The sequence below is a fragment of the Strix aluco genome, chromosome 20 (assembly GCF_031877795.1).
Source record: "Strix aluco isolate bStrAlu1 chromosome 20, bStrAlu1.hap1, whole genome shotgun sequence".
NCBI classification, from domain to species: domain Eukaryota; kingdom Metazoa; phylum Chordata; class Aves; order Strigiformes; family Strigidae; genus Strix; species Strix aluco.
Genome location: NC_133950.1, coordinates 12,420,787 through 12,447,340, shown reverse-complemented (window position 1 = coordinate 12,447,340; position 26,554 = coordinate 12,420,787). Strand labels below are relative to the sequence as shown.

Here is a 26,554-nt window from a genome sequence, read left to right as displayed (position 1 = left end):
GGTCTGGGAGGACAGGCTGGACCGAGCCTGGTGAGGGGGGCCGTGCCGGGATGCCGGGAGCGGTGCTGAGGGCAGGGGTCCCAGCAAGACCCTACGAGCTGGGGAAGGGTGATGTTGAGTCCCTGGCAGCCTTAAAGCAAGTGCTCCAGCCGGCTCATGTCCGCATGGGCAGCTCCACACCGAGCGCAGAGGCATCTCTGGGAAGAGCAGCGATGCCCGGCTGCCCTCTGGGATGGCAAAAGGGGATTTTTCAGGTGCTGCCGTCGGCGAGACCCTCGGCACAGAGGGTGAGAGGGTGCCCGGGCTCCCTGTGCCACCAGTCGCCTCATTATCTGGGGGGGATTCAGCTCAATCCCAAATCCTCTGCTTTTAATTGAAAGGAGAAGGCTCTGTGCAGCCACGGGTGACTCATTTGCAGGGCACGGGCCGGGCCGCCTCTCCAGCCCGCCTCTCCCTCCGCGAAGTAACTACCGAGACTACTAATAATAGTTACAAACCAAAAATAGAATTCTTTTTTTTTTTTTTTTTCTTCTCTTTTTCAAAAACTCCATCCTCTGAAAATAGCCAGCTGCAATCCGGCAAGTTCAACCACTCCCCTCGGCTTGTCCAAACCCCACTGCCCCAAGGGCTGGGACCGTCCCCATCCCTGCACACACGTGGGGTGATGCCAAGCCCAGCCGGCGGCTCACCCCAAAACTCATGGCACGGCGGGGGCCGGGGCAGGGGTGCGAGCCGGGGCGGCGGGTGGCAAGCTCTCTCCGCTCCCACTTCTCTACATCTAGCGCAGGGGACCAGCGAGCAGGTCTTGAGATGCAGCAGTGACAGCAAACGGACAAGGGAGAAGGCGACGAGGAGGCGAGGACGGCAGGGGGTCGCCCCGGATCAGACGGTGCCTCCAGCGCTGGGGAGAGGAGGGAGGGACGGGCTGGGGCGGCAGCGGAGGAAAGCAGAGGAAGGGGCCCTGCGAGACCCCGGCCGGGCGAGGGACTGACCCAGCAGCAGTTCTCTAAGTCATTTGATGGGGCGCTTCCAGCATTTCCATCAAGAAGGTATCGATTGGTGTGTCGCCTATTAGCTTGAAGAAGAAGAGGTGCTCCAGGCATTTCAGGCCGATGGACCGGAGGGCTGGGAGACGGAGCAAGAGCTTTGCGAACCTGGGGGCAGGAGACAGGACACGGTCAGACATCCCACTGGCAGCCCTGTTTCTGCCCTGACCCCCAAAGCTTCTCTGGCCGCTCCTGCTCAGAAGGGCTGGGAGTCAGACACAAGCTCTTTTGCTACCAAAGTCATGGGGGTACCCCCAGAGCTGTGCCGAGAAATCATTAATGATGTCCCCAGCCTTGAAGATCAGGCAGCCACGGTGCATATTCACAACAAACGTGCTGACAGCTGAGCTGGAAGAGTAAAATAAGAAATGAAAGGCCATCCCTGGACTGGGGTGTACCACCAGCTTCATGCGTCTGTGTCACACATGTGCATTACTGTTCAGTGAGTAGCCTGAGATGCTCGTGGGGTCCCTACACCACAGCCACAGGGAGGAAGTGCCACAGATCATAGAATCAGAGAATGGTTTGGCTTGGGAGGGACCTTAAAGATCATCCAGTTCAAACCCCCCTGCTACGGGCAGGGACACCTTCCACTAGCCCAGGTTGCCCAAAGCCCCGTCCAACCTGGCCTTGAACCCTTCCAGGGAGGGGGCAGCCACAGCTTCTCTGGGCAACCTGTGCCAGTGTCTCACCACCCTCACAGGGAAGAAACCTTGGTGCAGGCAGTGGTGCAGGCAGCTCCAGCAGCTCGATATATGGTCAGGGAAAAGGGCAAGCAGCTGGGGAGGGGATGGAGGAGATGCTGAGTGGGGTTAGCTGGCTCTTGGCTCAGCAATGCCCCTTTCCTGCAGGCACCAGGCACCTCCCAGGCAGCTCCACCAGCCATCCCTGGGGCTGCTGGCGTGGCAGTAACCCCGCTGACAGCTGGGCTGGAGGCACCTCGGGGATGAAACCAATGGAGGAGGACAAGGGCTTTGATGCAAAAGCTGGAAGGAGCACTGCAAATCAGCCGGGACACAGGGTGCTCCCCTTCTCCCTGCCCAACGCGGGGCTCCGACGAGCCCCAGCCTAACAAAAGCCCTTTCTCCCCAGCCTGCCCTGCCAGTGGAGACGCTTGTCAGGTCGCACCCTCGATGCCGGCAAGAGCTGACAGGCAGGAGGGCTGCACAGCCGGGCAGGGGAGAGCCAGGGGGGCTGGGGAGAGCCGACAGCACTGCAGGAGCCGGCCGGGGCGAAGGAGACAAGCCCCAGGGCCACCCGGCCGTGCTGGGGAAAGGCTGCTGTGTGCTGGGCTCCAAGGCTGGCAAGAGGCTGAAGAAACCAGCTCCAAGGGTGCTCTGGAGCACCCCACAGTGCCACCCGGGGTGCCCCCACCCTGCTTGCCTGTGCCCCAGGGGTGCAGGCAGCAAGCCCAGGCGCTGCGGGATGTTGCCTCCCCGCTCTCAAAACGAGGAAAAGGCCCTTTAATGGTCGGGAGCGCATTTATTTGTTTTTACTGCCGCACAATCAGGGCTTGAACATAAGCAAAGGCCGGAACCAGCCCAGGGAGAAGGGGACTCTCTAGAAAACACACACGTAGAGAGAGACATGCACAAACATACAGATATTATACATGGATGCACACTTCTCTCTCCCTATTTTTTTTTTTTTTTTTTGCTGAGCTGGCGAGAACAGTGGGAGCAGAGCCAGGAAAAACAAATCAGTCCTACCATCCCATTCAGGAAGTTTCACTTTAAACCAAACCAGATGATGGCTTCAGCCCTTGGATACGTTTAACTGTGAGATAACCAGCCCACAGCACAACGTGCCAGGGCTGCGGCTGGAAGAGGAGAAAATAGCCCCAAAATAGCCCCGATTCCCCGCGGCTGCTCGGTGTCACGTACACACGGTGTCCCCCCTCCCCGCCCCGCAGAGGAGCAGGGGCTGGCGTGGGGGGAGCACAGCTGGGTTTCCTAGGAATGCCTCCCTCTGTCTCGCCGCTGCAGAGAAGTTCCCTTTTGGTGTTTACATGGTGCTCACAAGCTCTCGATGGCCGGGGACTGGGCTGAAGTCACACGCCAAAGGGCATCTGAAGTGGAGGGGAAGCCAAGCGCTCGCCGCGGCGTGGAGCAGGGGAGGGCTGCTCCCACCACGGGATTGACCAGGCGTTTGCTCAACCACAGGAAGAACTTGTTTCCAGGCCCAGATGGTGATCACATTGTGCCATGAGACCAGGAGGATGGAGAGAGCTTCTGAGAGCTTCGTTTAGCTCTTGTGCAACTCTGGACTCCCAGCCCACGAGTTAACCCTCCCGAGCCACCTGGGCTTATTCCACCATTGCCCTGCACCATAGAAGAGATGGAGTAAGGTCAGCAATGCCCAGTCATGGTTCTCAGGACAGCCCTAAGCATACAAAAATCTTTAAGTTCACCAAAGAAGGGTGTGAGGATCACACAAGGAAGTCCCCAGCACAAGGTCATTCAAAGCCAGTGAGAGATCAAACTCCAGAGCTCCTGGTGCAGGCTACCGAATCTAAAACGCTCCCTTACACATCGCTGCTCGTTGAGGTAGAGCCCTGGGGAACTGATTTTGCCTGGTGGCTCAGCGACTTTGCTCAGTCACGCACAGCAGCTTCATGGTGGTTTGGTCGATGAGGAGCGGGGCTGTCCCCACGCCAGCCCCCTGCCCAGCCCCAGCCCAGCCTGCAGCAGCGAGCAGCGGCGTGCGAGGGCAGCACGACTCAGCTGCCGACACTGGATGCCTGTGCGAAGCAGTGTTCATCCCACCGGGGGAATAATCCAGGATTGGCCATGATTCCCAAGGCAGCTCTCCTTGTGCCAGGTACGGCTGGCTGCCGGTTGTGAGCCCCAAGGCGAGCAGAGCTCTTCTGAAACACCAGAACAGCCAAAGTCCAGGGTCTGGGTCTGGATTTGCTTAGGAACTGCAGTTTAATAACGCTTTTTGGAAGAGGAGTCGGCTTGAGAGTTGGCCTGAGGTCCACAGAAACCACCCGGGAGAGGAGAGGTAATCACCCCTGCTCTGTGCACTGTGCTCATCCCCCGCTTCCCCTCCTCGCCGCAGAGGCAAACACACCCAACGGTACCTTCTTCCCACCTCTCCTGCCACAAGCCAACCATGAACATCCAAGAAGCCCCTTAACAATGCATCTTTTACCACCTGCCAGCACACTGGTACCCAAAGGGGGGAAAAATAAGTCCAATATTACTTCTGAGGGCGTGATCTACCCACTGCATTCACTGCTGTAAAAGCATTCTTTTTTTTTATTTAACCATCCAGACACGCAAGACCGGGAATGCAGGTGAGATGCAAATCCCAGTGGCTTGGGCTGTTTTTCCCAATATTCACGCCTCAGCAGTGATACGCAACAGCAGCAGTTTCCAGCGCTTTGCTTGGTTTCTCAAATGGCTGTCAGTAACTTAACTGGCAGTTGCCAGCTTCAGGCTGTAACTGGGAAAATGCGCCCACTCAGCTCCAGAGCGGTCCAGGAAAGCATTCCTAATTCCCCCTCCCATTCCCAGCTGGATTGGGGGAGGCGGGGAGGGGAGAAAAGAGCATCAATTGAGGCTTTCACTTCCCAGCAATGATGCTCATCTGCCACCGAAAATTAACTCCGTGTGAGTCTTATTTTCACTGTGGTTTTCTCTCCGTGGTTGCCAAAAGGGAAATGATACCCCTTCCCCCGTGTGCTCAACCCACTGCTGCGGCCGCAGGAGCCGGGGCTCCTCAGGTCTCAGCACCGCCGTTACTGCCCGACCTTGTCCTGGCTGCGTCGCGTTTACTGGCAGAAGGGAAAAAAAACCTCTCTGCGCTTCACAGGGGGATTTTCTAAGGACGATCACAGCTGAAGCAGGTAGACATGAGTAGTTTTCTCGGCAGAGTTCACTCCCAGACGACGTGGGAACAGAGAGCCCTAAACGGAAGGGACCCAGCACCTGCACACAGGTGCAGCGAGCCCGAGGACGACACTCGAACCCTGCCCGGGGCTGCAGCACCCACTGCACGGGGCTTTGCAGGGCCGTGAGGGTGCAGGAGAACAGGGCACAGCCAGCAACTCACCTCCCGGGCTGGTCGGGGTATTTGTGTTTGCAGTATGCCTCTAGCGACGCGTACACCTTCTCCCGTAACGCCTCCACTTCAGCCGGGTTGGAGAGACCTTTCGAGTCTGAAAGGCAACAAAAGGACCATCAGCCAAAAACCTCCAGGCTTTCCAGGCAGGCAAGGACTCCCCTGTGCAACCCCCAAGCCCCCTCCATCCCTCCCAGCACCACCAGCCCAGGACACAGCGTGGACGTGGGGCCTGAACCCCAGGAATTTGGAGCAGTACCTAACACCTCCCGGGGAGTGTTCAAGCCCTGAAACCTTTGCTCTGTGACTCCAGATCTGTTTTACCCCACCTCATACCCCAACCCCAAGTGTTTTGGCACATTCCAGTGGTCACAGATGCTCATTTAAAGGGTTTAAGTCCCCCTCCTGTCCTGGGCTTGTGGGATTTCTCCCTCCAGCACGAAGCATTGCGACAGGGCTAAAGGAAAAGCCCCTGCTCTGGCAGGTCCCCTGCAACACGGCAAGGATCTGTTTTTAGTAGGGTGAAAGGGACAGTCAAGCAATCGATATCCCCAAGCACATGTGCCATGGGAACCTCTCCAGATTCCCCTTCTTTTACCATATACGGCTAATCCCAAATTACAGACAATAAATTACTGGCGATTACAAGGCGGGGGAAAAGGAAAAAAAAAAAGTCAAGCAGAAAAACAAACCCAAGAAACAGCAATAAACCCTGCTGAAATGCGCTGGCCCGGCTTCGGTGGGAAAGGCCAGAGAAAGAGCCATGCTTGGGCACAAACCATGCTCCTGCAAGGGCAGGGAGGGGTGGCCGCAGATGTGGAGGTCTGTCCTCAGCTGCCATCTGCTTCTGCTCTGGACTGGCCTGCTCTAAAATCTGAGGAACCCCCCAACAGAGCTGTACAGGTATCTGCAGGCTGGCAGTCTATCTCCTGCTCTGCTCCCTGACACGCCAGAGACAACCCCCGGCACTGCACCTTCTTCTTTCCTTGGGCAGCTGGGGCCAAGGGGGGAAAACAAGCAGCATGAAGCCTCCTGGAGTCTGTAAAACTAAGCAAGCTGCCGACAAAAAGTACAGTTCTTGTGTATGCTGTGAGCAGGTTTCATGCCTTTCACCCTCTGCAGGCTCTGCAGAGGGCTTTTCCAGAAATGCAGTTAATAAAAGCCCTTGGATGTTGAGATCAGAAAAAGAGAGGACAACAAGGTCCATGCTCTAACTTTGCTCTAACCCATACTTTTGTACTGAAGGATATCTAGATTCCTTTTTGCTCCTATTCAGGGACAACTGCCTCAAGCACCAGAACTTTCTTTTTACAGAGTCAGCTGAAACACTGAAAATAGGACTATGTACATTGATCAAACCAAAGCCCCTCAAGCTCAGCGAGAACTCAGCCCATCAGTAGGAGTCAGCTCCAAAAGCAGCATTGGCCATCTCCTCAGACAATCGCAGCCAAGTCCTGGCCAAGGCTGGGCCCTGTACGGGCAATATTTTGGACCATGCAACTGTTCTGCCCTCTACGAATGGGAAAACACTCCTTGGAAAGGGAGGTGTAGAGAGCAACCCTGGGCATGAATCCAGAGCCGTCCCTGACCTGCAAAGGACATGCTTGTAAGGTGGCAGATGCAGGTGCAGCACTTAGTTTGACTTCCATTCCTGCCTCTCTTCCTTCTTGCCCTGTCCTCAGGAGTTGGGTGCCCTCAGTTATTTGCAATGGAGCTTTATAGGTAAGAAGAGGAACCAAAGGGACAAGCATCAGCCAAGAGAGGACAGGAGAGAAGGTAACGGCATGTACCAGGGTTGAAGAGGACAATGGCTCGCAGGCAGCCTAGCTCTGTCTTGTCCATCTGCATGTCTCGCATCTTTGACACGAGCTCTGTCAGTACTCTGCAAAGGACAGAGAAATCACAGGCGTCAGCGTTAAAAAGAAATGAAAAAACACCCAGGTGTCAGACCCAGAGCGAGGTCCTCTGGTGCATGGTTAATGAAGTCATGGGATAGTGCTCGCTTCACCAGCTGAGGATATGCCCTCATTTTCCTCCTGTATCAAAAATAGCTCATTAGGAACATCAATAGTTCCTGTGAGATGCAACAGGGACCATAAAAACTGGCTTCATACATTCAGGCTTTGGCACCTGAGAAAGCTGCCTAAAAATAAAAAATAATAATAATAATAAAAAAAAACCCCAACAGGTATCTAAAAGCAATTTCCTCTGCCGGTAATTTTTATTACTCCCTTTGCTCTTACTGCAGGTGCCGGTCTTGAAATATTTTCCACTGATTGCCCAGTTTTTCCTGTTAGATCCTGCAGTGAAGTCATGATCTTGCACTTATGACCTCACAGGAAACTAATGATGTCACCCAGGTCCGAAGAACAATTTCCTTGCAAAGCAAAGAAGCAAAGGTGATTTGGTTTCAAGTGAGTCGTCTCAAGATGAGTCTCGGGCAGAGAAATCAGCCACCATTTAAGTGGTGTCTGGAGCCACACTGTGGGTCAAACACCCTGGAAGTCTGGCTTTAAAACACTTTCCCAAAGCATGAGATTAAAGAGCCCTCGGGATACGCATGTGGAACCTGCTGGGTATTTTTGGTGCTTTTTCATTGTGAAAATAAAATCATGTCTTGGTCCAATTAAAGATGAAAAGAAATACAGGAGTGGCCTGCTTGTAACATTAGAAGGCATCTGGACCCCATGAAAGAGGCTTTGATTTGCACGGGGCAGCCCTCTCCCTGACTATTTCAGGCTGTTGGTTTCTGCAGGTTTAAGAGGAGGGATTTAATGTCATCGCCTGCAGCAAGGACCATGACATTTTCATGCAGGCCGTGGGATGGACACGCCTCAGCCTGGGCTCCTCCGACCACCAGCCCACGTGCCAACGCATCTCCACCCCACCCCTCGGGCAGGCTGCAACGCGGGGAACGGAGGCAGAAGGGTGCAGAGACAGAGCTCGGGGATGTCTAGGCAAGGTGGCCGGAGATGTGGTCCCCACCACCCATCGCTCCCCCTGCCCACCTGTCGAAGATGGCCCCGACGCCAGCACTGTGCGCGCTGTTCCGGTGCACGTGGAGCCCGGTGGCTAAGAGGATCCCGTCTTTGACAGCGATGGAGCGGTGGGAGAAGGAGGCGATTAGGAGCTCGTTCCACCCTGGGGAGGAGAGAACAACCAAGGCTGCAGGTTAGAGCCACAGGGTCCTCAGCAGCTTTGGCAATCAGCAACATCACCCCCTCAACGCCAAAAAGAGAGAAGGAAACCGCTCAAGAACCATCTTTGGTAGAGTAACGAGGCTGGATATGGGAAGGGAGAGGGGATCCAACCCTTTCTTGGATGTCAGCAAGGAAAAAACTGTTAAGGAACAAATGCACTAAAAATATAACACTAATAAGGGAAGCAGTTTCCTCTATAAACCTTCCAGGCACCAGAGCAAACAGCTCACTGCCCTGCTCCTCTCACTGTGAACCTAGGAGTGTGGAACCCTGCTACCCCCTCTGACCTTATACCGGTGCCTCTGAGCAGTTAAAGACCTATTAATGCTTTGTATCAGCTAATTGGGCTCATTTTCAGGCCATAATGGGGCACAAAAGTTCATTCACCCTTATTCAGCTGTCTAAATGGGGACCATGAAAACTCCTGCTTGCAGGTTTGTTGCTTCTGCCATATAAATACTGGGAGGGATTGCCTCTCCTCTCGCTGTACTGGGATGTCCCACGTCCATGACTGCTCCACTAACAGCTTTCCATAGCTGCGTGGAAATTTTATCTTACTAGTTACTGGACATGCTACTTCAGGAGGTAGCAAACACATCCTCTGAGTGTGGACACCACGGGAACAGTTTGAGCTAGTCACAGATGGGGAAGGGAAGGGAGATGCGACCTCCCTCCCCGCTTTCCAGCTCCCCCTCCTGATTTAACACTTCTTCAAATTCTTAAATCCGTTAGCAGCTGAGTTCAAAAATGTCTGAAACAAACCCATAACAAGAAAAAATGCTGTAAAGTTTGAAGGGTGGAAATTCTGGTGACTTTCAACCAGGAGAAACATCTTCACTAAAACAAGATGAGTCTTCTGCAACACCCATCCCGTGGCTGATGTACCTGGCCTGAAAATGCTCTGGTGTCCAGAACACAGGGGTGCTTGGCAGGGCCCATAAACATCAAGATATTTTAATTTTTTATCTTTTTTCCCAGGTTGGAAAAGCAAAACAACATCCTTCACCTCCTCTCCTGCCACAGAAACAAGTCTTTTCTCACTGACTGGAATAAATACAAGGTCCATGTATGCTGTATTTACCTACTGTTGCAGAGATGGGTTGTGCCACAAGAAATGTTGACAAGGAATAAAGTTCACTCTTTCCTAAGTGGCCACAGGATGTTTCCACCCCAATCACGGGAACATTTATTTGGCTATTTACTGGGCGAGGCCTGGCACTTGCAGAGGGATTGCAACACTGTGAAACCCAAGGAGGACGGGGGAGAAGACGTGGGACTGCACCAGGAGCCTGCTGGAACCACGCTCCATGGCTGAAGGGGCCCTCCCAGAACCAGACCCACAGAAAGGTGCCATGGGGGCCTCCCACCAGCCATCACACGCAGACCCACAGCAACTCCACAGGCAGCCCCTCCACGGAGCTCCAACCAGCACAAACCAAAGCTGGTTCACAACATCCCTCCGTGGCACCAGCTTTCACAACTCTGCCCTGACTCTCAGCCATCACCCAACACCCCTCTGCCGTGGCTCCGCACAGCCCCAGCGATGCCGAATCCAGCTTCCAGCTTGCCAAGAATATGTGAAAATGGTGAGGCTGCAGGGTGCTGCCAACATCTGTGCTGGGCTTATTCCAGCTAAGGAGTGCTGGATTAATCAGCATCCTTCAGCTGAACTATTCCCATTTAGAGCTGGGATGTTTTGGCTGAAACGGGTAACTTATTCTACCAGTGCTTTCACCAGAGCATCCCCAAAGAGCTGACAAGATACACAGGCAAGCAGGAAAAATCAGGTATCACCACAGGCAGCAAATCTGAGTCAGAGATCAAACAAGTCTACCCAAAGAGTTTTGCATCTCAGCCCAAGCTCTGGAGAAGCAGAGCAGATTTCTTCGACGCTCACGACTCCCTTCTCATCAGACAAGGTGGCTGCAGCCTCTGGGGATGGCTCCTCTGGGGTAGGGAAGGCACCTGGCAGCGCAGTGACCATCGTGTTAATCCATCTCGCTACCAAGTTTCCCCACCAGCCCTATAAAATGACCTGCAGCTGCAGATGTAGTGCTCAGCATCCTTTGCCAGGCTGGCCCTGATGCAGAGAAAACATCAGGTTATTCCTGTCTCAGCACAGCAAGCTTGGAAACAAGAAAATCCAGGGAAAACAGGCTTAAAAAGTTGGGTTTTCTTCTCCAAAAAGCTCAGAGAGGGAAAATTTTTAAATGATTCAGGATGAGAGGAAAGCTACTGCCAGCCCATCCAGCACTGCTCCTCTAAAGATGCGTGCTCCACTTAATTTTGCCTCCGAGGATGCATGACTGAACCTGATTGACGCTCTTAGCTAAATTTTAATACTTAAATATTTCATGGACAGCTGTTCTCAGCAGGCCGCTCTCCCCACTCAATAATAGATAGAGCCACCGGTTAAAGGACTTGGGAGGGGTTATCTGAGGCCCTGACAGAGACGCTTGGAGCAGGGAGCCCATCGGAGCCGCTCCAGGCGCTCAGCCCGCCTCATGGCCATGGGGTTAGAGCCACCATGAAATCTGGGATGCGATGGGGTCTGCAGCCCCCTCTCCTGCCCCGTGGAGTGGCCTCTCCAGGATGCCAGCTCAGAGCTTGTCATAACAAGCACCAGCACAAAGGAGAGAACATCAGGCCAGAATATCTCCAGTTCAGCTTTCGTTAGCCTTCTGTTAAAGGGAAAGGAAAAGCTTGAACTGGTGTTGTGGGGTTTGCTTCCATTTCACAAAAGAAAAAGGCAGCTTTTTTGCCTGAATGCAGTTCTTCCCTGCGATATTTGCAGAAAGCCCTCAAAGATTTCTACAGAGATGCTTCCCCTGCTCATCCACTCTCACAAGAGGCTCTAGAGACCCTCTTCAAAAACACACTTTCTGTATTTTCCAGGGAGGGCCCTGAGCCAGCTCTGGTAATCCTCACACCCACGGAAAAGTCAGAGGAGCACCTTCACCAAAGGGCTAGGCAGGAGCCATCCAGGGAGGGCATGGGACTTGGCCGAGCCTGCAGCAAGAATAAAACCCCCAAATTCTCCATTCCCAGACTACTGCTGTAATCACTAGATGAAATGTGACTATAAAAATCTCCTTTCAGTAATACAAGAAGAGTGGAAAACCTACACCAGTAAATGGTGTGACCAGAAACCATCAAGGTCAAGGATTTCAGAGAGGTTGCAAGAGGGACTGGGTATTTGGATGTAGGGCCAAGGTACGCAGTTACACTGCTTGATAGCCAATAAAAAACTCCAGAAAGTATTAAGATTCATGCATCTGGGCTACAGTCAACCTTATTAAACAGAATGACAGCTAGTGTTTGTGTGCTGGGAAGGGGGAAACACTGATCCCATCATCTTCCTACTCTGGAGCCCTTATACCTCCTCCTGAAGCCACCTAGACAGACCTCAGATCGGAAGAGTTCTGGCAGTTCCTATGTTTTGTGTTGACGTGAATACCTTGCACTTGGTTCTTAAAGCACTTTCCTGCCCAATTTCATGGGCATTTATTTTGGGGCACACACTTTCTACAGTAAGAAGCCAGGAACGCTGACATCAAGGTGGATCAGCAGTGTCTTGTCTACAGAGGACATTAACCTGAGGCCAGAAGAGTGCAGATAGAGGAGCACATGTTTTTCCCCTCTTGAATTCCCTACAAAAGTACATTTTGGGCAAACAAGAGGAACTTTTAAAACTATGAGGGCTTCAGAGTCTTTGGCTTGCTCAGGTTGGGCTGATGGGCTGGTTTGCTCTGCCCCAGACTCCTCCATCATTCCCTTTTGAATTCCCTTGCCTACTTCGAGTAGCCAAGGTCAGTGTCTCTCATGGCCAAGCAGAGAGCTGGGTGCCACCACCAGCCATCAAGGCCTCCTCATTTCCTCTCCCAGTCTCACCCTTCACATGGAGTTTGTAATTTGCTGGAAGGAGCTTCATGTGTCCCACTGACAACTTGCCTTCCTCTTTGCTTAAGGGAGCAAAACTCTCCGTTCCTTCAAGCCAAAGCCTTTAAAAAGGCTTCTCTGATGTCTGGAGCTATGCAAAGAGCTTCATGCCTAAAATGCACCCTTGTCGAGCTCTGCCCTTGATATCTTGCTCTCCCCGCTCTTTGTGTATAACCTGTCAGTAGTAGGGGCTTAATTTACTTGATGGAAGAAGTCCCTTTTCACAGTTAACTGCTTTTCACCTCCCAAAGCCTCCATTCTTGCAGACCCCCTGCCGCACAAGGAAATTTAAAGCAAGCCCAGAGAATTTTATTTTCATCTTGGTGGGTGGGAGAAGGAGGTTGATATATTTTTCTCCCCTTTCTGGTTTTAATTATGATCAAACATCTTAGTTTGATGAAATTTCATGGAGTCCCAAGCCCACTTGATCTTTCAAGTCTCGGCTTGGGAGGAAGGCAGCGCGTAGCTCCCTTGGTTTAAACCACCCAGTGCACATCTCCGAGCGCCTCGCTCATCAGAGATCTTCATCTGGGCCATTTTTCAGCTGATTGGCAGCTAGTGCAACGTTTTGGATCACATTCAGCAACACATCCCTTGGGGCTTTTAAAATCCTATTTAGCAACTGAATTATCGGAGGCTATTTCTCAGAATCAGTTAACAGCTTTCAAGTTGCCGGGGACCTAAATCTATGTGTAATACCTGTCACGGGTGAGATGTAGCACTCCTGTGGGGATGGTTCCCACTCACCTGCTCTGAGCAAGATGACCTGGTCGTCCAGGGGCAGCTCGGAGAAGTGGGGGATCCTCTTGGCCCACTCCACCAGGGTGAAGAGCTGTTTGTCTGCTGCCTGGCATATGTTCGTCACCGGGTCATTGGGCTGCCAAGAAAAGGAGATCGAAAGGCTTGGAGAAGGCAGAGCAAGGAGAAGACGAGAGGCTGGAGGAGCAGCTGAAGGGGCTTGCTGCCTCCCTGCTGCAGGGAAGGACCCCAAAGTTGGGAGTACCCCAGAAGTGTTATCAGTCACAGGGAACGGAGGTTGATTTGGTTTTTCCACCATGTGATTTTAAATAGTTTTTAGCAAGCTCCAAATCAGGAACCATGAGACCCAATACCCATCACAAGGACTGATGAACCAAACGAGCTCCAGCCTAGGGAAGGGCAGGCTCCTGCACCCATGCAGCACACCTGCTCCCTGTGCCAGCATCTCCCAGCTCGATAAACCAGCACCAGAGGGGGCATTACAGAAAAAAGAGGAAAACCCTTTCCTTTGAAATATTATCCAGTAACAAAAACCATCTGCTCTCAAGGAGGACAGTCAGCCTAAACACACCAAATCCCTGTTTAAAGGAACTGCTAACAGCTCAAGTGGGCTTGTGATTAGGAACTGGAAGAGCCTGTCTAACCCTGGCAAAGACAGACCTTACTAGTACAAGTGTGTATATAGGGTTTACCTCTCTGGACAGGGATGTATGAGCCCCTCCACATATCCCACTGTAATCCCTGCTGATATCTAGCAGCTTTGATTGTACGATTATTTTTCTTCCATGTCCTTAAAAGAGCAGTTTCCAAATCGGAGGAGGAGTGTTTACTTCACCCCTGGATTGCAGGGGGAAGGGGTGTGAATTCAGAGGCAGAGCAGACACAAACGCCAGCATAACCTCTCCCTCCTGCAAGGCTCGCTTTCAGCAGGACAAGGCCATTCCTCATCACGAGCTGGCTGCGCTACGATAAACCCCTCTCCCAGGCTGAGCAGACAAGGACCACGCTGCTAAGTCTCACTCCTGCCCCCCCAGAGCCATGCCCCGGACCCCTGGCCAGTCCCCTCCACTGTCCCCTGGCAGCAAACGCAATCTCTGTGCCTCAGTGGCCAATGTCTCCCATTCTCCAGGCTTAAAATAACCAGCATCTGGCAAGCTCAGGGGCACCTGCCTTCGAAGCATTTTCACCTGTTGTGTGCAGAGATGGATGGGAATGGGCTGGCGTTCAGCAGCGCAGCTGAGGAGCAGGGAGCATCGTTACGGGGATTTTCCCTCTTGCTCTGCCCATCTCCAGCAGCTCCCCGAGGCATGCAAGGGCAGGGGAGTCTTGCTCCGAGGGAGCTCGGGCTCCTCCCTGGGGACAGAGACGTGAGCAGGGACTGGGCTTTTCCTTGGGAGAGGGAGAGAAGACAGGATTTCCTCTGGACAACAGGAAAACCCTAAACTGGGTGTGAGGAGGAGCTTTGCAGGGTTAAATGTTTCACTGGAAAAACAGCGAACGTCGGCACTCGGGTGTTTGCAGAAAGGGTGAGAAGGGACACCTGGGGCCCAGGATATAGGAACATCACCAACTTCATGTCATCCGAGTTTGGTCAGCAAACTGGAGCAGGTAGGTGGAGAACCCAAGCGTCCCACCTCCCTTGGGATGGGGATGGAGCCCTGCAGTCCCCGGAGGGGTCGTGACTTAGGGGAGATCCCATCCTGCAACAGAAACCGACCCACGAAGCAACAGGTGCCTGTACAGCCCCATGGAAGGGGTATTTTAGGGAAGTTAGATGTTTCTGCCAAAGCTTTTATCAGGGGTTGCTTCTGGGCAGGTTGTCACCGTCTCTAGGACTCGCCTGGATGCAGGAAGCCCAGGCTGTATCACCACTGCACAAGCTGTACCCAGCCTTTGGTGCTTCATACAAAGCCTCAACGAGGGGCCCAGCCTTTGATTACACCTCAAATGGCAGTTCCTGGAACCACCACGGTGCTTCCTGGCAGAACTTAATCGCCATAGCTTGAGAGGCAGCTAAAAGTATCATCCCTGAAGCTGAAAGGGTCCTGCCTGTCTCCAGGAGAGGATCTGCAAAGCGGTGCTAGAAACCCTCCCTGAGCACGGTAAGCAAATCCCCTCCTGCAGTAAATAGCAAGGGCACGGTGCCGGAGTGTGACAGAATGAAAGGACATGCAGGCACCTGATCCTTCTGGAAAACCGGAGCTTGGAGACATCTTCCAGAAAATGGTGACTTGAAACCAGCTGCTCAAAGGCCAATTAAGAGCTAATGGGGATAACGCCTCTCAGTTACAGGCTTTGCCTTTCAGTGGCCAGGAGCCCATCCGAGGTGGTGCTTACACTGCAGGAGCCCAGCTTCACCGCTGCCGGGGACACGGGGCAGAGGCAAACCCATCCCTGCGCCCCCTTGTCCTGCCCAGGGACAGGCACCTGCTGAGGGCGTGCGGCCAGTCCCCAGCTTCCGAGGGACAGGGATCACATGGGGTCCAGGGGCTTTCTGGGGGACACAGTGAAGAGGAATCCTGCAGCCATTCTCATTCACAGCTTGTGGGAACCTCCCAAAGGGTTTATCCCCTTCTCCATGATCAGAAGCCAGACAACCATCTCAATTAGCAGCTATTTGCAGCGGCTGAAGAGCTGTTATCAGGAGCTCACCAGTGCAATTACTTCAAGTGAGTGTTTTAGTGATGGTCATCGAAAAGCTAGTCTTGGCACTCTCCTACCACCCAAGGCAGGAGAGCAGATTTGCAGGGGCACATCCCTCTGTCTTAGCTGCTTTGGGCCTGGCTCAGCATCCTTCCCTGTCCTGTCTGTGCCACCTGCAAGGTTCACACCCCACTGTACGCCCCCTTCCCCATCATGGGCTTCAAACCATGAACGTACCCATCCTCTCTGGTGTCAACCAAGGTGTCAGGACAGAGCCATGGGTCCCTGGACACATACTCAGAGCAGCACTTCACCACCAACAATGTGTTTAGGTACCAGGGCTGCTGGAAGAGCTCACAGGCTGCAGACCCCTCGCCCTCTCCTTTTACCAGCTTCGAGGACTGTGCTGAAGCCCCACAGTTGGGTCCCACACCGTCCTAGGTGGAAGAAATCAGTGCCAGTGCCAGCCTGGCGAAGCAGAGGGACCTCCCTCAACCAGAGTTGGGATCTCTGCCCTCAGAGCAGCCAGGGCACCACGGCACAAGGAGACAGTCACATCTGAGAAAGGAGGGTGTGAACTCCTACAGCACTCTGCCACCCCATCCCAGCCCGGTAGAAAGTGCCGTGCAAGTGCTGGAGCTCTCCCTCTCACCGGCAACGTTCACTGTGGATGGGCCAAGGTGCAGGGGCACAACTAAAAGGACCCAACATACCAGGCTAATAGGAACTCAAGAAAAATTTATTTTTTACCCCATGTCTGTTAGGGACTTTGTCAGCTTTTCCATCGCTCGGGCTCTCTGGGGAGGGCTGGGAGGAGGGCAGCCCCTTCGTCTTCTCTTGCCTCATCCGGTGGCCTCGTCACCGCCAGCTGCTGATCTCATACATCTGCTAAACCTGCTACAAATGTCACCTCATCGACAGAAGCCGCTTGACAATAATAGGGCATTTCAACAAGCCTCCTGCTTCTATTTAGATGCAACACACATCCTTGTTCGCAGTAATGCGTGTTGAATTATGCAGGAACCAGCTTTCAATTTGCTACAAGAGGCTGAGGAGACGCAGTGCCAGACGAAGCCATTTATTTCAGCTCACTCTCTGGGGTTTGTTTTCAAGTCAGCACAAGGCTGGCTACAACTCCCCTGAAGTATTTTTAATCCTGATAGCCGTCAGAGCCTCTCCGAGCCCCTCACTAACCATGGCTGAGCTACCTCCTCCAAAAAAGCCCCTTTTGCAGCCTCATGGCGATGGGACCCTCCGGCCGGGGGGGCATCGCTGCCTGAAGGTGCGACTGGGGTCCCAAATGCAGGGGAGCACCATGGCCCTGTACCTGCTTCTGCAGAGTTCCACTGAGGAGGAATCGGTTCTGTCTGTAGGCGGAAGCCTTACTCCTCACCTAGCAAGTCAGCCCTAAAGCCTTAAGCCTCACCTAGCAAGCCAGCCCTAAAGCATCCTTGTAGGTAAAGGCCAAAAAGAGCATCTCATAGAGGCAGCCAAGACTTAAGACTCCTACAAGGAGCAGCCTGACTGGGAGATCTCCTGTCAAGCCCTGCCAGATCAGGTACTCCTGGCTCAATCCCCCAAGCCTCATATAAAGAAAGAGATAAAGTATGATTGTAGCAGAAAATAAATACTGCAGAGACTTTCCACTTGCTAGAAATAGCTGCATTTCATCATCTCAGCCTCAGAGACACCCAGCACAGGGCAACAGGAAATGCAGAGGGATATTTCAGCGTATGATCCTGCTCTCCTGGCTGAGCCAGCCTGAATGCTCCAGCGGCACCTCTGTGCCCTCCCCAAGGACTGCCAGGCAGCCAGGAGATGCTTCCCACTCCCCAGCAGCAAGGCTGGCAATAGCTACCAGGGTCCTGGGGTTAATTTAGACCCTCCACAGCCCTGATGACACCAGCGGTGGCCCTTCCTGCTAACAGACCATGTGGGCTGGGGTGTGCCTGCCAGAAGGCATCGCCGTAAGGTAAATGGGAAATTAAACACGTCCAGCTGACTCTGGCCCCAAAAGCACGTGCACAATAGAGCATGGCAATTTATTTTTTTTCCTCTCTCCCTCCATCTCTTTGCTTTGAGACTTCCCAGTCCCTCAGGGCTCCGCCGGTGTACCCAGGGGGGAGGGTAATTAGCCCCACTCCTGACCCTACTGCTATGCTAGTTGCCTCAACTGCAGTCCTATCTTTTAGAGGCATTCCTCTATTCCCACTACTTTCAGGGGAACAGGGGCTGTTGAGGAATGGGGACTGCATCCTAAATGCTGCCTCGGCTGGGCAGCAGGTACTTGCTCTGCCACAGGGCTCTTTATGAGGGATTTGCATAGAGTCTCTCCTAGAAACAGAATTTCAGAGCGTAGGTTGGCTCTCACATTTGGAGGCAGCTGCTCTGCAGGGAGGCTTTCTCTAAGCAAGGCTATAGCCTGCTGATAAGGGAATCTCTTAGGAAAGGGACCAAGACAGTTTCCCTCACCACAGCTTCTCACTCTTTTCTATTTCCCTCTCAGCTATCTCTTATTTACACAAGGTCCTGTTACAGCCCAGATGCTTCAAGCAGGCCCTAAATGCAAGCTTCTAAATGGGAAAGGAAATTGAAAGCAAACTTCTCAGCAAACTTCTCCAGATTTTCTCTTCTTAGAGCCAAGCAGCTGTATAATTCTGCATCTGAAAAGTCACACCCTAATTTTACAGCTCTTATCTCTTTGCACTTCAGCCACACCAGTCTGTTTATTGGCTTGATTGGACTCTGAGCTCTTCAGAACATGGAGTGTCTTCCTGCCTTTTAGCACTACGGGCTGTTAACTAAAATAAAATCTTCTCTGTGAGCCCTTCTCATTATGCCTTACAGTATCTGTTCCTTCCCTACGGCTGTGAGACAGGAAGGTACCAGTGCGGGGGGTTGTGCAGGGGCAGAGGGGTTTGCTTTCCTCCTGCTTTCATCTAAGCTCGCACATGGTGTCTACAGAAGAGCTGAGATGTTGCATTTCTGAGCTCTATTTCTTTTCCCATAGGATAACCCCTCTCTGACCTAGGCTCGCTGCTGTACGCTAGGTCAATCCTGATGCCACACAAGCCACCCCTTCCCCCCCGAGTGCCCGGGATGGCGTTGGGGCCAAGGGAAGAGGTGCCTTACCGAGCTCGGCGTCAAGCCCATATTTGCTTCAATGTACGTCTCTGTCTTTGGCTCCACCGCGAGTTCAGCTTCCAAGATCTTTTCCACGGGCATGTCCTCATTGGCGCTACTTGTTGACTCCACCTCATTCTCGTTGCGGTCCTTCCCCCGCTGCCTCTCCTCCTGGACAGCTGGAAGTGACAGGGAAGGGACAGTGTCAGTCTTGAGCTCCTGGCCATGGTGTTACGGGCTGAGCTGGGACCCTGAAGCTCCACGGAGCTAATGAGCCATGAAAACCTAAAGCGTCCTCAGACCTGTAGGATCACACAGACATCTGATGTCTTGTTCTCCCACCTGACCTTGCCACCAGTGTGGTCGGTGGGTCTGGGGCTTGGATAGTCCAAGGGGTTGTGAGGTCTGGGGAAGCTGCCTAGCAGCCCTGGCCTGGGAGAGCTGCTCCTAGGAGCACGGTGAGGGAGTCTCCAGCTCAGACCTGGACTCTGCTGGGAAATTCCCCTTTCTGCAGAGTGAGAGGTCCTGGAAATAAAAAAGTTAAAGACACATGATGAAAAGCAAAAGAAGCTACATGGCGAGTCACTGGGGGAGAGGAAAATGGATGGGTGAAGCGATAGCACGAGGGAACCCTAAAGAAAAGAGAAATGGGTCAGCTTAAAACATAAATCCGGAGTACAACCATCTTCTGAGCCAGTCAGTGCTGAATCTCCGTGGGGGTCATGTCATGCGCCTAGTTCCCCGGTCCAGCAGTGATGGTAACGGCTGTCGCCAGGCTCCCGTGGGACAGGCGCTGGGAGCAGGGACCTGCCGGCAGCAGCTCTATGCAAACCACCATCCTGCCTTTGTCTCGGGGCAATTTCTAAACAGACAGGAGAGACCTGTCCCAAATCCTGTGTGGTAGGAGTAATCTAGCCAGAAGCATGTGACATGCTGATGAGTTAATGTCTGAGCAGTACATAGATGAAAAACACTTACTAGATGCTAATAATATTATTATTAAGGATCTCCCTTTGAAACGAGCACACAGGCTTTCCCTAAACCTAGAAAGTACCTTTATGCAGACAGTTACACCAGTAACTACCTCCTTCTCAATCATCATGTTACATACCCTAAATCACACGCTTTTCCACGCACCGTTGTTTCCCACAGTACGTTTTGGCCCAGTCTAGTTGAGAACAGCCCAAGCAACAGGAGTTTCCATCACTGGTCATGAGAGACAACTCCCTGAACTTACCCAGCTCTTTGTTGAGGACTGAATGAGGCATTCAGTAATGTAAAACGCCTGCTATTTATTGACAGTTATCCCAACGCTTTACCCCTCTGCCGAATTTGAAGCTGGTTATGTGATGTTAAGAGAAAGCAGCAGGGGCACAGGTATTGTTCTAGGGAAATCAGAGCTGTCTGTAACACAATAAGGCTTTTCAGGCGATCAATGGGACCAGCTCTATGCAAAGTGCAAAAATAAAACCTAGAATATAAAACTTATTTCTTAAAAAAACAGGAAATTAAGGCACATGCGAGAAGAGTCCTACATGGACATTGATCCCATTAACCCAGCTCCACCCCAGCACGCGAAGGCCTGGGGCTGATTTCCACTCCCCTCCCGCAGCAGCCACCGGTGCAGCGTTGCTGTTTGCTGCACGTCAACACTGTTCAGACTCCTTCCATGTGAAAGCTGTTATGCAAAAAGCAAGAGGTTATTTTTTGCAATCTGCTCTTAAGTTTATGGGCTGCAGAGGCTCCCGAGGCCCACGCAACGTTTTCTGCTTGGTCTGCCAGAGCAGGTAAGCTGCTGCTGTCAGAGCTCAGATTTGTGTCGTGGCTTTTGTCCATCTGGCTCTTGTCTGGCACAGATTCTTCTCTTCACTTTTTCAGGCCAACATAAAATCCTGCTTAAATTTCTTCCCCCACCCCTACTCCTGCTTTCTCAATCATCAGAAGGCTAGAAATTTTTGCTTAATGCCAACTCTCCTTCAACAGCACAGATGCACCAAAACTCCTCTGGGCACATTAGAAGAGATAAAACACCTACTAAATAACAGAAAAACCTAAGAGAAAGGCAAACCCTCAACAAATGGGATTTTATAAAATGACTTTAAATGCCAAAGACCTGATGCACAGTCACAGCAGGTCTCAAGGATAAAGGCACAAAGCGTGTTTCCTTGCTCTGAGATCAACCACCCCCACTGCCGGGGCCACTCCGCCGGGAAGGGGTGTTAGTCCAAAAAACACATCCTCTTGCTCAGCTGCCAGTGACTTAGCTGGACACTGGGATTTGTGGGAAAGCATTGCAGAGGTCTGGGGAGACAGTGGCTACTTAAATCTGCAAATCTCAACCTCATCAAAACCAACAGTCACATTCTTGGGGGTGAAGAATCAGAGAAACACTTGAAAGGTTATAGGAGAATGAATTTCACAGGTAATCACAACAGCGTTTGCCAGTGATTAGGCTGAATCTAGCTGATATAAACAATAGATGGAAGAGACAGATGGAAAGAGATTATAGATGTAAGTATTTCTATTGATCTGTGCTTTGAGCTGCTACACCAGAAAGTTGGTGCTGCTGCTCGCTGCGGAGCTGGTCAGCAGAAGCTGACTCATCCCAGCCTGCCCAGCCCCACGCCAAACCCTTGACTCTCGCCCCTGCCCAGCTGGCTGCCGGCAGCAATGACACCCCAGCCAGAGCAGATGGCGTATTCTCACCGAGTATGTCAGGTCCAAAGATAAACCTTGCCAGGGAGAGCATCACCTGCTTTGCTACCCCCACGTTTCCAAGACCAGACGGGCCTCTCCAAAGCCAGGACAAGCCTGGCATCATGTTGCGATCCCCCCTGCAGCTTGGATGACCTCCATCCACCCATCCCCTGCCCCTGGCTCTCTGGGCTGCAGTGGCCGTTTCAGAGATGCTGTTATCCTCCCTTCTCCCTGTGAAGCTGCTTCATGCACAGGTCTTCACCAAGGAGTGCATCTGCAGGAGGAGGTGACTGTACCACACGAAGTTCAGTTGCTGCTTGCTTGTAGGACCCACGTCACCAGGTATTTATGGTGGAAATGACGCCGGACACCTGCCCAGCCCTGGTTGTTGGATGTAGCTTTTGGGGATGCCCATGAGGCAGCGACTCCTCTAGATATTGCCTCAGTTGTAGATGCTATTTTCTATCCCTACGGGCAGCTCAAGTAATGAAGTGGGAACAGCTTCATTCTTCACGTGAGCAACAGGTTGGCTCCTGCAGCAGCTCTGTGCCTGGCACTGGGGTAAGCTGCCAGTGCACACATGAATTCCCCTCCGATAGTCACCTTACTGTCACCTCGTTCCTCCCGGTGTGGCACCCCCAAAATCCCTCTTCAGGATCCAGAGGTTGAATTCATCTCAAATCTAGCATCTCCACTTTCCCAGTTTCAGATTCACCCCGAAGCACCATGCAGCTCCAGGGGTGGCAAGCCCAACACAACGTCCTGAGAGGCGCAGGGATTTGCAGGTGGCATTCAAGACTCTTGTACTCTGTGGGTTCCAAGACTTGGACTTTCCTGCAGATGCAGCCACCCCCACAGTCTGTGCTTCAGAAGCTCAGCAGAACGGAGAGGACATCCAAGATGCAAGGAGCAGAAAATTATCTAAGAGCTGCCAGTCATACAGCTTCTTAGCAGAGTCCTCCATGTCTCTGATCTCCACTGGCATAAGCCCAGGGACAGATGTCTGCAATTCACTGCCATCAGTATTTTCCCAGACCTGCTGAGACCTGACAAGCTGGTGCTCCTTCTTAGGAGTGATGCTGAGGGACACATCGCCATTTCACAAAAGAATGGGGACTGTGTTTCTTGAGATGTAGGAAAAAATAGCAGGTGGGGTAGGGGGAAAGCAAAAAGAAGCAAGTATTCAAGCAAATCAGCGTTTTTTTTTTAAAAAAAAAAAAAGTCATGCAATATGGGATGTTGGTGTGAAGGAAAATCTTCAGTAGTAACGAGACCCCCTCACCATAAAGACCTAGGACCTCATCTCTGGAGTCCACTCCCCACTCCCACTGGGGATTAGTCAAATAAACCACAGTGGAATGACAAAAATGCATTTTTCAAATGGATTTGGTTTGGGAGCCGGGTTTCCTTGTGGCTTTGGTTTTTTATCTTTTTTTTAAAAATACAAATGTGGTAGCTGCATGGCAGCTTGTCTGGTAATACTGAAACGGGAATACCTTGTTCTTCTCGGCTTCTCAGAAGTCTTGTGCACCGGGATGGATGGTGCTCCATCCCTGTAACACAGTAAAATTTAGAAACAAAGATCATTATATCATTTGGTTCTTGTTCCTTCTGCTGGATTTTTCTCTTCTTTTCATGTATGTTGTAAACTCACAGGCTAAAGACAAAAAAACAGCGGGGTTCTGCAACTGGCTCCTCCAACCCGAATTCTCCCTTGTGGCACAATCAATGTATATTTAAGAAAAAATAAATATTCTCAACTCTAGAGAGGCCACAAGATGCTTCTTCCTCCTGTCTCCCACGTGATGCTTCGCAGAATTAGCAAGGACAGGACACAGCGTGGCATTTCAGGGGAGCTGGCTCTGCTGCTAGCTCCCTTCTCTTGCTCATCACCGATGCCCCGCTCTGCACTGCGCCCTTCTGCTCAGCTGGGTGGGTCAGGAGACATCCAGCTTCTCTTCAAGAGGACCTTGGGAAGAGAATTAAACTACAGAGTGCCTGTGATAACAAGGCACTTGGCAGCATGACCTACAAGGGCCTTTCCAAACCTCAGTTGGGGCTGTCTTGCTCTTACTGCAATAAGATGGTGACAACGAGGTGAAGGGCTGGAGAAAACCTCCCCAGCTGCTGCTCACCAAGATGAGGGAAGGGCTGGCCAAGGCTCAGCAAGACTAGCATGACCCTCGTGTGTCCCATCACACTCAACTACTGCCTCAGCAGACGGGCTTGTCCGGACAAACTACGGGGCTTGTCTCGGATGGAGGTGGGGAAGCCATCGAGAGGAGCCCGTGTCCTTGTCCTTCCACCTCACCACTCCAGCTGCACGTGTTAGATGAGATCCACTCCTAGAACTGTGCTGTTCCCAACGATGCTGATTTTTCTTGCTTGCTGCAACACAGAAAACACTCTCCTGCGAGGCAAAGCAGTCCCAAGCTGTCGTCACACCAGCCCTGTCTGCCGTGTGTTCAGAGATGAGCTTTCCCGCGCTCTCCTCTGTGTTGATGGCTGTGCCAATGCTTTTATTTTCTTCAAGGAGACTCGTATGGTTGAGAGGTTTTCTCATCTGATTTTCTTAACATAAGGGAAGCATTTAAACCCTGCAATCCACTTGAGGAGAAAAAAAGATGTTGTAGTCAAAGAGCTCTGAGAGGCAGCCCCACCTCCCCCAGCTATGTCGCAGCTGAGCCAAGGACAGAAGCCTGTGTTTTCCATGGCACCTGATGAAGAGGCTGTCGTGTTATTCTGCTTGATTTGGCCTGTACTTGCCTAAGGCCGGTTGCTGTCATTTTTCATCTCGAGCTTCTCCAGCCCATCTGCACTTCCCCGGGCTATGCTACAGCAAGACATGGAGCCCCATGTGTCAAGACCACTTCTTGGTGACCTCTCTAAGAACCGAAACGTCTCGTCCCGTGAACTGCAGATGAGCCTCAGCCGCCTGGGTCCAAGGACTGATGTGGAAAAATGCCAGACCCATCCTCTGCCAGTGTGCACACCAGCACTGGACACCTTTGCCTTCGCTCGTGGTGCAGCAGCTGATGGCTAAATAAGCAGGTTTGAGTCCATCCCACAGTGAGAAACCAACCCAGCTCAGGTACCCAAACCAACTGGTGTGGGTGACTGCGGTTGAGTGATGAACTTCCCAGCTGCTGGAGAAGAACAAGCCGCTCGCTGAGGCTCTGGGGAGGATTTGGGGGACACTGCTGGGAGACCACTGCAGCATCCCCAACTCCTGCCACTTCACCGCAAGCCTTATGATGAACGTCGCTAAGTCCCTGCTCTTGGAGCCATGTGAACACTCCAGAACCCCAATCCGCCAGCAAAAGCTATTCCTTTTTTAATCCTTGGGCTCGTGGAGAGAAACCTGATGCTGTGATCTGCAGACTAATTACATTTTTAAAAGATATGACAAGTGCATGCTCTGTTTTTAAAGCCTGGTCATAGGTGCAACGCGGGCACTCACAGCCAGGTCCCCCACACCACGGCACGGCCACGGCTGCCACGAGGGGAGAAAGAGGCACAAAGGGGACATGATTTTCCACCCAATGCAGAGGCGTTTCTGAGAGCCCCTGTGGGTAGGAGCATCGCAGGCTGTTTGTTTGCTGAGAGAGATGTGGAGGCTACAGCGGCTCCTAATTACCACTCACCCAGCGTTAATACAGATGAGCACTTGTTTCTGAGACAAAAATCCATCCTTCAGGAACAATAGTGTGGATGACTGGCTGGGGTTTGTTTCTTTTCATGGGGGAGGAGGGGGAAGGATAATTCACTCCCACCAAAAATGGACTGAATGGGGTTTTCTCTGGGGCACAGATCCAGCATCTGCAGTCCCTGGGCACGGGGAGCCCAGCACCGCGGGGGGCAGGAGCCGATGCTCAGCCCATTTCTCAGCCGTGGGTGAACAGAAGATGCAATTATGGGCCTTGGCTCTCCCGTTTGCCTTAGCACGCTCTGATCCTCTCCCACCTTCATCCCTTTTGCTCCTTGCCGTTCCCTGGCAGATGCAGGGACCCACAAAGCAAACAGGGATGATGATGCTTTCCAGACTGCTCCAACCTGGACGCATTTTGGGGACATGCCCTGGTCCAGGGCACACCACCCTCCTCTGGGAGAGCCCGGAGGCTCTGCTGGCCTCCGAGACCCAAACCTGCTCAGTCTTCTCTAAGCCTACAAGTGGGTGGCTGCTTTATTTATGAAGTGCTGGGTGGAGGGTTATTGGGGATTTCCGTTTCACTAGCGATGGAATTTATTAGGCTCTGCTACCTTTTTATGAAGCTACGTTGTAGCCGTGTATCATCAGCATCTTGAAGCGCTTATGCCTGAGGTACCTGTTTATATCGAAAATGCCATGATAGCTGAGGAAACTAATTCAGTGTTTCTTCTGCTTTGCTTTTATGTTCCTCTTTTTTCAAACATGCAGCTTTCCACTACTGTAAGCAGCCTCAAAAGCTGAGATACAAGAAATAAATGGTGCTGTTTTCTCTGACATTTTTAATTCTACATTTTTTTAATATAGGCAAAATACCGCCGTGATGATTAAAAAAATGTAACTTCAGAGTGTTAAAAAGTGGATTAAAACCTTTGCGTGCAGTCAGTCCACATGGGGAACAGATCTGGAAAACAACAGAAAAAATCTCTAGCTCACTTCACTCTCAAAAGCCGGACACTGCAAAGTACAAGCAACAGCAACATTGCTAAAACAATGAGAGAAAATCATAAACCAAACTCTTTTTCTCAACCTAAGAGTATCCTTAAAAACAAAAAACAAACCCAACATCATTTAACCAGCTGGTTTAAAGAGCAGCACTTTAAAAGGATATAAGAAACAAGCTCATTAAGCTGAAAGACATTTTCCATTCCAAAATTATTACTAAAAATAACTGTGCTCTTGAACTCTGCCCCTTCACTAGGATATGGCTACTTGCCTGCTTTTACATTGACTTGGACAGCGTGTTGGAGACCTGAATTCCTGCTCCTTCTCCCCAGACTCCCCTTGCTCCTGTTGGTCCCAAGAGATGCTCCGGGAGCCGGGATGGCTCCAGCTCTGGGGGTGCAGGGGGGACACGCAGCCACGTCAGGGGGGTC

General features: G+C 52.0%; 1 protein-coding gene across 2 annotated transcripts in view; it reads right to left on the bottom strand.

Annotated features, from left to right (window-relative positions):
* Positions 1-505: 505 nt before the first annotated feature.
* The window catches only part of RXRA (retinoid X receptor alpha), a 112,465-nt gene continuing 86,416 nt past the window's right edge, over positions 506-26,554 (bottom strand). For both annotated transcript variants that reach the window (XM_074845927.1, XM_074845928.1), the window contains exons 5-10: positions 18,785-18,954; positions 12,998-13,127; positions 8,120-8,252; positions 6,902-6,993; positions 5,103-5,208; positions 506-1,154 (exon numbers count right to left, since the gene is read on the bottom strand). In XM_074845927.1, coding sequence (XP_074702028.1) covers positions 1,007-1,154; positions 5,103-5,208; positions 6,902-6,993; positions 8,120-8,252; positions 12,998-13,127; positions 18,785-18,954 — 779 coding nt within the window. In that variant the 3' untranslated portion in view covers positions 506-1,006. The remainder of the gene's footprint in view (positions 1,155-5,102; positions 5,209-6,901; positions 6,994-8,119; positions 8,253-12,997; positions 13,128-18,784; positions 18,955-26,554) is intronic.